The sequence below is a fragment of the Triticum dicoccoides genome, chromosome 7A (assembly GCF_002162155.2).
Source record: "Triticum dicoccoides isolate Atlit2015 ecotype Zavitan chromosome 7A, WEW_v2.0, whole genome shotgun sequence".
NCBI classification, from domain to species: domain Eukaryota; kingdom Viridiplantae; phylum Streptophyta; class Magnoliopsida; order Poales; family Poaceae; genus Triticum; species Triticum dicoccoides.
Genome location: NC_041392.1, coordinates 526,889,282 through 526,900,299, shown reverse-complemented (window position 1 = coordinate 526,900,299; position 11,018 = coordinate 526,889,282). Strand labels below are relative to the sequence as shown.

Genomic DNA, 11,018 nt, shown 5'->3' with positions numbered 1-11,018 from the left:
GATGCGACGGATGGGAGGACGATAGCGGAGCAAGTCGGCGGCAGAAGCAGGAAACCCTAGCAGGAGGGATACCGAGCCGTGAGGGATCCACATATAGCCCAAGCGAGCCGTGCCCCCTGGGCCCGACTAGCCAAATGGGCCGGAGAGGGACGGGGAGCCGGTAACCGGGCGGGGGACCCAACTGGGCCAAGAGAAACAAGCGGGGGGAATCGATAACCGAAGAGAGGGAGGGGGGAGGGGGAGGCCCACTAGCCAGCACCGCCCCAACAGGCCCAGGAGGCCCACACGGGGAGAAGGCCCGCGAACCGGCGGCCACTACACAGGGATCTGGATCTAGGGTACACGTAGCGACCAGCGGCCCCACCGCCGCCGCCGCCGGCGACGGAGCCCCCGCCGCCGGAGACGGAAAGGGAGATGGAGAGCCTCCAAGCTCCCCATCAGGAGCACGACCCAAGACACCAGGCGCAGGGGACGCGAACGCAAGCTTACCAGATCTACGCCGACGTCGCGAGACCCGGAGCCAGCCGTCGGCCGACGGAGGCACCCCCAACTGCCGGCCCCGACCCCCGGGGGCAAACTTACGAGGGCGAGGGGCGGCGCAGGTGACCCCCACCTCCCCAGAGCAGGTCACCGCACCACCGGGGGAGGAAGGTAGAGACCGCGAATCCTCCTCATCCAACAGCAGCGCCCAAAAACGAGATTCAAGAACCGGCAGCGAAGAGAGAGAAGGGGAGAGATCCACCTGCGGGGAAACAGGAGAGGATAGGGGGAGGGGAGCTACGCATGAAGGTGAGGGCGACCGGACGCCGGCCACCGGGGAAGGGCGAGGAGCAGATCTGCCGAGGCGAGGAGGAGAAGGAGGGGAAGGGAGGGGAGGGAGAAAGGAAGGAGGAGCCATCAGTATTTTGATTCTGTGCTCCCTCCAATTTGCGACGCGCGATCACCGCATCGCGCACTGGCCTGTAGAAACGGAGACCTTGACTCAGCTAAACCTTCCACATTTAGGTGAGCTTGGTTATAGCTCACCCATGGATCCGCGCGCGCTTGTAGGATCAGGGGGGACGAGAGGTGCGCGTCCGAGGCCTCCTATATAAGTTCACCGCCTTGTCCTTGCGATGATGTTCACACAGTCACACAACACACCACAGACATTCCAAGCTCTACCGCCTACAATGGCGAACTGTAGGGCCTTCGTGCAGGTGCTCCTCTTCTGCGCCTTGTCCTGCCAGGCCGCCGCCTCCTACGCGCCGGTGCCGGCCAAGGAGGACTTCCTCGGATGCCTCATGAAGGAGATACCGGCTCGCCTCCTCTATGCCAAGAGCTCGCCTGACTACCCCACCGTCCTGGCGCAGACCATCAGGAACTCGCGGTGGTCGACGCCGCAGAACGTCCAGCCGCTCTACATCATCACCCCCACCAACGCCTCCCACATCCAGTCCGCGGTGGTGTGCGGACGCCGGCACAGCGTCCGCCTCCGCGTGCGGAGCGGCGGCCACGACTACGAGGGCCTGTCGTACCGGTCCGAGAAACCCGAGAAGTTCGCCGTCGTGGACCTCAACAAGATGCGGGCAGTGGTGGTCGACGGCTACGCCCGCACGGCGTGGGTCGAATCCGGCGCGCAGCTCGGCGAGCTCTACTACGCCATCGCGAAGAACAGCCCCGTGCTCGCGTTCCCGGCCGGCGTCTGCCCGTCCATCGGCGTTGGCGGCAACTTCGCAGGCGGCGGCTTCGGCATGCTGCTGCGCAAGTACGGCATCGCCGCCGAGAACGTCATTGACGTCAAGGTGGTCGACCCCGAAGGCAAGCTGCTCGACAAGAGCTCCATGAGCGCGGACCACTTCTGGGCCGTTAGGGGCGGCGGCGGAGAGAGCTTCGGCATCGTCGTCTCGTGGCAGGTGAAGCTCCTGCCGGTGCCTCCCACCGTGACCGTGTTCAAGATCCCCAAGACAGTGCAACAAGGCGCCGTAGACCTCGTCAACAAATGGCAACTGGTCGGGCCGGCCCTTCCCGGCGACCTCATGATCCGCGTCATCGCTGCTGGGAACACCGCGACGTTCGAGGCCTTGTACCTGGGCACCTGCAAAACCCTGTTGCCGCTGATGAGCAGCAAATTCCCCGAGCTTGGCATGAACCCCTATCACTGCAACGAGATGCCCTGGATCAAGTCCGTCCCCTTCATCCACCTCGGCAAAGAGGCAGGCCTGGACGACCTCCTCAACCGGAACAACACCTTCAAGCCCTTCGCGGAATACAAGTCGGACTACGTGTTACAGCCCTTCCCCAAGCCCGTGTGGGAGCAGATCTTTGGCTGGCTCGCGAAGCCCGGCGCGGGGATCATGATCATGGACCCCTACGGCGCCACCATCAGCGCCACCCCCGAAGCGGCGACGCCGTTCCCTCACCGCCAGGGCGTTCTCTTCAACATCCAGTACGTCAACTACTGGTTCGCCGAGGCAGCCGGCGGCCCGCCGCTGCAATGGAGCAAGGACATGTACAATTTCATGGAGCCGTATGTGAGCAAAAACCCCAGGCAGGCGTACGCCAACTACAGGGACATCGACCTCGGCAGGAACGAGGTGGTGAACGACATCTCAACCTACAGCAGCGGCAAGGTCTGGGGCGAGAAGTACTTCAAGGGCAACTTCCAAAGGCTCGCCATTACCAAGGGCAAGGTGGATCCTCAGGACTACTTCAGGAACGAGCAGAGCATCCCGCCGCTGGTCGAGAAGTACTGATCGAGGACCTTGCACGGAGAATTAGTGCGTGGTTGCCGTTTCACATGACCAACTAGTAGGTAAGGGTCGCGCATAGGCATTTTTTTTTACTTCTCTATGTACCCTGCTCACTGCATTTGCTTCGTAGTGAATAAATGATGGAGCTTGTGCCCTCTTCGAGTTTATTCATGTGATCATTAAAATTTCTATTGGATGTTTTCTGGGACCGCACTACAGTAAAATCATAAAGTTGCCTAGTGTCCGGATATTTCATGGGTATGGGGTTTATACAAGTGTAAACCGAGCACCAAACCCTAAAGAGCACGGAACAAATGTTTCACAGGTATTCAGTTCATACAAGTGTCAGCCGAGCACCAAACCCTAAAAGAGCATGGCACAAATATTGACGCCGGCCCAGAACAGACGCGACCTCTCACTGCGTCGGCATTGAAGCGGTTCGTCGGCCAAGAGCGCCATCCATGATCATGATCCCGCCCTGACCGTGGCCGACCTCACATGTCCCAATGAGCAAGCTCCACTGTTTTTTTCTCTTTTTCTATATGTTTTTATGAATAAAATTCATGTGGATCCAAATAGCTAGCTATATATGTTAAAGTTATTATATGTGGATGATATTCATGGATCTATATATATCAGATATGTTAGCAATAATTATTAGGGTTTGGACCAATGCTAATATATAGATTGTTATAAAAAAATTTATATATGCATGGATGCAAAATTTGATATATAAATTATGATAATTATTTATATTGATAGGATATATGCTTGTCGATGCAATCGGAATGATGATCGATGGAGAGGGTGTGTGTGTATGTGTGTGTGCGCGCGCGTGTTTGTTTGTGTTAATGTATAATTTATAATTTTTATTATATTGTTTTCTTTATAAAAAAATTGTGTGTGTGTGTGCGCGCGTGTGCGTGTGTGTGCGCGCGCGCGTGTGTAGCTAGATAGATTAAATTTGATATGGATGTGCCGCGGGAGAGTTTATAGAAATATTGATAGGTAAACGTTTACGGACGGCACGCCGGCTGAAAATTGGACCGGTCACGCCTCGCTCGCAACTCACACGCGCTAGCTCGTAGTACACAGGAAAGAGGACATGCGTCGCGGGACCCACACAATATTTATCCCCACCTTATCTCTTCCTCCTCTCTCCCTTCCTCCCGATCTCCTTTTTCTGTATAATCCCCCATCACCACGCGTTGTCGCTGCTCCTGGTGAGCATTTTTTATCCATGGCGGGGGGGACGTCGTGATGTTGTAGGGCGACGGCAGGGCATGGCGTGAGCAGATGGCGGTGGTGGTGTTGCATAGGCATTGGAAGACGACGCATGGTGAGCGCGAACGACGCCATGGCCGATGAATGCAAGCGATGCGGTCGTCCACGGTGATGGACGCGATGGTGCTGCAACCGACGGCCAAGAAAGTTGTGACCACCAGCGGAATTTGGTGGAACCGGCTAATGAGAAGCTGCAACCGGTGAGGAATAGAGGTAATGGCCACCGGTGCTGAAGCTACAACCGGCTCTGCAATTTGCTTCAACCGGCACCAGGAAAGCTACCACCTGCGATCGGGTTTGCTGCAACCAGACGACGGCGAGCGTTGCTGACGACGACACACCTTTTTTGCTGCAATGGGCAATAGGGAAAGCTCGCACCGACACCTAGTTTTGCTACAACCCAGGAGATGATGAAGTGTGGTCGGCCATAATGGGCTGTAATTTTTGTTGCAACCGGCAGTGGGGAAAGCTACCATCGGCCATCATTTTTGCACTAGCGTGCGGTGGTGCGATGAGGGGGCGACCACGGGGTGACCATGGCGCCCAGGATTGCTGCAGCCGGTTCTTTTTTATGCTACCACAGTGATGATCATGTACCCTCGTCGGAGCTCGACGACCACGGCCACAAATGGCGAGGGCGAGGGCGGCGAGCTTCAAGGGCGAGGGCGAGGGGCAGCGAGCACTAAGCTGCGGCGAGAGTGATGGCCAGGGGAGGACGGGTGGACGGCATGGCATGAGATGCGAGATTTGTTTTTTCTGTTACGTGATAGGGACGGAGGAGGAAGACGACTCCCATCAGACCGTTCCATTAGTCTTAATCGTACGATGGGAAACAGACCGGCCGAAAGTTTCGGCCGAGGGCTGCCCATATTGATATGGATGATGAATTCGATATGGAATGCTTATGACTACAACATATAACTAATTAATGAAGATAATTGGATATCTAGATGTATTAATAAAAAATAAAATACATGTACCCAGAACATATTTTTATAGAATAATCTCATCCGGATGAGATCGCAAAAATTTACTCCGACAAAAGTTGAACCCAATATGCAAGATAACTCCACCGCGTCCTTGCCACTGAGTTACTAACCATTCCTCAGCTAGATATTTTTTTAGAAAAGAAGGATAACCCCCGGCCTCAGATATTCTTTTTTAGAAAAGAAGGATAACCCTCGGCCTTTGCATCTGGGCGATGCATACGGTCACTTTATTAATTATTCTCACAAGACTTTATAAAGTCATAGAACAGTAAGACTAAAGCCATCGTCTAAGCAACAAACTGTCGCTACACCTATCCAGTTGATGAAGGGACGCAGATAGCCTGGGCCTAATACCAAACAGACATCGCAGCCAAGCCTAACATCTAAGACCTGAGACCCCAACCTAGCCACTTGCCGGGTCTGGGGCACACACTGGTCCGGCGTGCTCTCAGAGGCCACCGCCACCAACTGCCACCGCTCCATCTTCGGAACTGTACTGATGCATCAACCTTGCTCGGTCCAGCTATCGTCGACGCCACCACGGCGCCCAACGACACCTCCTCCCTGCACGCAAACAGCTGTACACGTTGCGGTCGCCACTGATACACCTCAGCGCCATGATGTCACATACCACCAGCCGACACAGCTTGAAGCCTTTGGAGGATCTTTCATGCGTAGCACCTACCGACCAGGCATGACCAAGCGTAGCACCTGTCGGTCAGGCATGACTTGACATCTCCACCGAAGCTTCGTGCAAGACGAAGCCGCTCCACCTCCTGCCTCTGGATTCCAGCGCTGCTCCACAAAACGACGCTCCCAAGAGAGAAACGACACCGCAGTGCCGCCATCGTCCGGCCTGGAACACCAGATCCTAGGGTTTCCCCCGGAGCAATACGAGTGGGTCGACGGTAGTCACATGACGATGCCTTCATCAAGGTAACGATGTGGAATGCCACCATCGCCCGCTGTCGGCTCGGTTTTCACCAGCGACTATGTCTCCCCGACTCGCAGCTAGTGCCAGATGACGAATCCCGAGATCCGAGCACCCAGCCTCAGGCCGACCACCTCTGACGGAAGAGATGACCACCACCGCCGGCTGCACTGGTCAGAACAGATCTGATCGAAGGTGCCACCAACGAGACCACCAGGCCCTCCACGCAGTCATCGCCGATCTGAAGGCAGCATGCACGTCACCGCAGTTAACGGCCGCCGCCCGAAGGGCCATCCGCAGCGCCCACAGCCCCGACCTCCGCCGCGCCAAGCCGTCACCGTCCGAGGACGGGCCGGCCTCCCGCCGCTTGCCGCCATCCGCCGCGCCACAGATCCTAGATCGGTCGCGCCACCACATGTCTTGGGGTCCGCCCCACCCCGGAGACGAGCGAGAGAGGAGATCCCCCGCCACCGCCGTCGGCCGCCAGGCTTAGCCCGGCGGCGTCTTCCGGCGGCGGCGGAGGGAGGGAAGGAGGGAGTTTGCAGCGGCGGCGGCTAGGTTTCTGGCCGCCCGAGTCGCCCTAGGGGGAGGACGACACGGGCGAACCTCTAAGGTATGTCAACTAGATATCTTAAGTAGTTCTTTGTACAGGAATGTATATTTACGACCTCGACGCCGGTGACTCCCATCACCTCGACACAAGCCAAGTCTCGGTCGGACAGACAGTCAACCTCTGCACGCGTGAGATGTGCGTACATTGTCATTTCGTGTCATCTATACGTGAATTAGTTACTTTATAGGTTTTGGTGGGCTAACCCTCAAACTGTCTGCATAAAGGCCAGACTACGCGATCTGAACGTGTTGTGTCATTCAACGTGGTTCTGTATCGGTTCCCTGGGCAGTTCGAACATATATTTCCCACAAACCAAAGACAAATTAGGGGGTTTTGTGGGTGTTCACACGGTAGCCAGGCCCGCGTCGGACTAACCTGACCAACCAAAAAAAACCTCCCTCGCACCCGCGCACTACCCGCCCGGCGTCAGCTGCTTGCATTCATGCCGCTGTAGAGCTGCCGCTCTGCATTGATGCCGGCGTAAAGCGGACGCGACCTCTCACTTTGCCGGCATTGAAGCGACATGGTGGCCAAGAACACCGCACACGCTGCGTTCCGGGTGTCCTCGTTTGTTCAATGTCAGAGAGATGCATGATGTAAGAGACGGGGCGGATACCTACCACGTCCGTTCAATGCCAGAGAGATGTATGATGTAAGAGACGGGGCGGATACCTACCACGTCTGTTCAATGCCCTCCGTTCGTATGCCGCCATTAAGCAGGCTCGTCGGTCAAGGAACCAACTCCGGCACCGTGCATTGATGCACCCGGGCGCTTGGCCTCACTACAATCGACTATTTAAAGGCAGCCACATCCGGCTAAACTCTACACCACATCACATCGCTCCATTCTTCTTCCTTGCACCACATATACCATGACTGCGAGTGGGATAGTCTATCAACGGAGATGAAGCACGAGCTGGCCGCCCTTGCGGCCACCTGGTAGAGCCGTCGTGCTAGGCAGATCGAAGCCGGCATGCCGGCTAGCTCCCCAGAGGTGTCCGACGTCGACCTGACAATGCAGTCGGGGTCCGATGACATAGCGCCGTAGCCCGCATTGGTGCGTGGGGGCTTTACCATGGAGTACGCGCAGGCGCACTACGATGTCGCCATGGCGGATGAGGAGCATCCTGCGCCGGCTCCTATGTCGGTGTTCCGACGGGCGCAGGAGGAGAAAAGGTACAGCTTGCTCCTCCTCAAGCAGTAACGGCTAGCGGAGGGCCCAATTTATGACGAGCGTGCAAGCGAGGAGTCTTCGAACCCCATGGCCGCAACAAATCAAAACTCCGTTGCGGAGCAACGGGCGCTCTACAAGGATGCGTGTGCTTAGCACGTCGCTCTCAATGCAGTGCCGACATAGCCAGAAGCGAACGCGACCGCACAAGCACTGGTGGTTGAGGATGAGAATGCCTCTAGCTATGCCTACTACCATCATCGTCCAACTTTCGGGAGCGTGTATGGCAGGTTAACAGTGGCGGACCGTCCACGTGCATCATCGACCTCACGTTCACCAGCACCAGCGACGGACAGGCTGCGAACTCATACGAGGATGAGTAGGGCATGGGAGGCGATATGGCATTGTATCCCATGTGGGTCGATCCATCTCCCATGTTCTACTCTTTTTGTCGGAATCTGCACCTCCACTTCAGGGTCTTGAACCCCGCCGCCGTTTATGGACATGAAAAATGGAGGATGTGGTCGGTGATGCGGAATACAAAGGAAGTGGATGACAGTCGCCATCGTAGGATAGGTTTATGGTCGCCTCTTTTTTTTGAAATGTTCGAAATGTAATGAAAGTGTTTGAAATGTAATGAGTTTCGCCTTGTTTATATGAAAATCCTCTATGTTGACATGAATTTTGTTCGGTTAGTTGAAACCCGGCTTGAAATTTATGCGCGGGGCATTGGAGGGCCGACTCCGGCATTAGTGTCTATGGACTGGTCCCCCCTGTCCCTGCACGGATGTCGGGGCAAATTTGTAGATCGGTGCTAGAGATTCCCAAAGGGCATTACTTCATTATAGTTTTCATTTTGAAAAGTAAAACCGGACCTAGCTAAACCCTTATCTGTCTTAACTCCTAAAATCATTAAAGGCAAAAGTTAAAGCCTCGGCTTGGCCGAACATATACTCGACCTGTGCCACTTTTTAGGATAAATTTTGTCCCCCTCCCCACATGCCAACCCTCTTCCCCGCCCACGCAGCATTGACCATGGTGTTACCTTCGGTGGCCACCCACAACCTCCGCCGCCAGCCCGCCAACACTCCACGGCCTCTACCGCGTTCCTAACCACTTCAATTCGCCGTTGGTCACCACCATCGCCGGACTCAACCTGTATCTCCACCGCCAATGTCTCAATCCCGTTGCCCGAAAAACACCGGAGAAGCTTTTTTTTCTAAAATGAAGCCACTGGACTACGGAGATGATGTACAGTGCCCGCCAAGGAGCTAGGTCGTGTCGTTATCGTAGAAAGAACACGATCTTTCCTAGCAGCCGACGAGATTTTTTGTCGGCCGGGGAGTTCGATTTGAGGCCCACCGTCTACCACCCCGCCCGCCGTCCATCCCTAGCTTCGTCTTTGGCTCAACGCTGCTGGTCGAGGATCTCACCTCCTCCATCTGCAAAAGGTTCAACGAATTCTTTAGGTATGTTTTAACTATTTCAATTATCTTTTGCTACTTTTGCAATCAAATTCAACCTAGAATATTGCATAGCATAGATGAAGAGGTTGAGCCTGATGGTCTTCGACAACTCTTCGTCGGATGAGAAGGAAGATGGAGATGAAGATTTTTTAAATGTCCATTGTTGTGATCATTAACGGGGACTTACAGAGACAGAGACTTGGATCACAATTCAACTGCTTGTACGTACATCAATTGAGGTAAAGCAGCGGGCCATGAGAAGCTTATGAAGGATTATTTCAACCCCAATGCAACCTATCTGGAGAAGTATTTTCTTCGGAGGCTTCAGATGCATGAAGTCTCTTCCCCGCCATAGCAAGAGTTGGGGAGAAGCATGATGAATGGTTTACACCAAGGATGAGTGCATTGGGGCAGATAAGTGTGAGACCATTGATCAAGTGTGTCACCGTTGTTCGAGTGCTTGCCTATGGTTGTTCGGCCATTGATTACTATTTTCGCATTGGGGGAGATTCAATCCTGAAGGCCGTTCGAATATACATATAAGCCATGATTGAGATCTATGGGGTGCAGTACTTGAGGGCGCCCAATGAAGAAGACACATAGAGGCTTTTCGGTTTGAGTGAAATAAGTATGACCTGGAATGCTTGGATCAATTGATTGGATGCACTCGGCATGGAAGAATTATCTTGCAGGGTACAAAGGGCACTCCAAAGATCCAACAATCTTTCATGAGGCAGTTGCATTAGAGGATCTATGGATGTGACATTTGTACTTTGGATTGACCGCCTCTCAAAATAATCTGAATTAGCTGTGGAGATTTAGTGTGTGGTTGGCATTTCACACACCCAACTGGTAGAAAATAAGGATCGCGCATAGGCTGTTTTCCCCGCTTCCTTATGCTACTTATCTATATAATTTCTCACTACTTTTTCTTCGTAGTGAATAAATGATTGAGCTTTTGCCCTCTTCGAGTATATTCTGGTGATCAGTAAAATTTCCACTGATTGCTTTCTGGGGACCGACTATGTTCGAGATTGTGCCCCTGAGATGTGCGTACAATCTTTTTTTTACTTATCATTTCTTTTTTATGGAAAGGGGCTCACCCCCGGTTCCATTTCGTAGAAAGAAACCACGATTTTACTTATCATTCGTGTCATGTATACTTTGTATCGTGTATGCTTTTTAGAACTTTGTATGGTGTATGTGTGAACTAATTACCGTGCGCAACCAAACTACTAACTGGGCTGGACAAAATAACCTATTTGGGCATATTGCTCCGCTCATGCGCGACACGTGGGGAGCTCCAAATCAGCGCCTTTAGCGCCAACTAGGGGATCCAGTGCCCACGCAGCCGCACTCCTGGGCCCGACCCAAAACGGTGGTGTGTTTGCTGGCTGGTCAGTGTGGAATCATTTGCCTGTTGCTGACTGGTCACGGTTGACCGGTCAACAATTAACTAACAAAAAAAGAAAATTTACCTTAAAAAAATAAAAAAAATCGTGATATGTAAAAAAACGTGCATGAAATTTTCATAAAATATTCAGGAATTTGAAAAAAGGTTCATTGGATTTGAAAAGAAAATTCATTGAATTTGAAAAAAAATCATCGATTTTGCAAAAAAGTTCATCAAATTTAAGAAAAGTTCATCGAATTTGAGAAAATATTCATCGAATTTTAAAAACAAATTCATCAAATTTGAAAAAAGTTCGTCGCATTTGAAAAAAGTTCATCAATTTTTAAAAAATTGTCGATTTTCAAAAATGTTCATCATTTTCTTAATGCGTTTATTTAGAAAAAATCATCAATTTTGAAAAAATAACATGAACTTTAGA

General features: G+C 53.0%; 1 protein-coding gene across 1 annotated transcript; it reads left to right on the top strand.

The window, feature by feature from the left end:
• The first annotated feature begins 1,149 nt into the window (after positions 1-1,149).
• On the top strand, positions 1,150-3,217 carry LOC119331421 (berberine bridge enzyme-like 27). The gene is made up of 2 exons (XM_037604571.1): positions 1,150-2,794; positions 3,058-3,217. Exon 1 carries the CDS (start codon positions 1,173-1,175, stop codon positions 2,733-2,735), a length of 1,563 nt encoding a protein of 520 aa, XP_037460468.1. The 5' UTR covers positions 1,150-1,172; the 3' UTR covers positions 2,736-2,794; positions 3,058-3,217.
• The last annotated feature ends 7,801 nt before the right edge of the window (positions 3,218-11,018 follow it).

What these genes read in the sequence shown, in the direction of transcription:
- LOC119331421 (XM_037604571.1), top strand. Translation starts at nt 1,173, where the DNA reads ATGGCGAACTGTAGGGCCTTCGTGCAGGTGCTCCTCTTCTGCGCCTTG.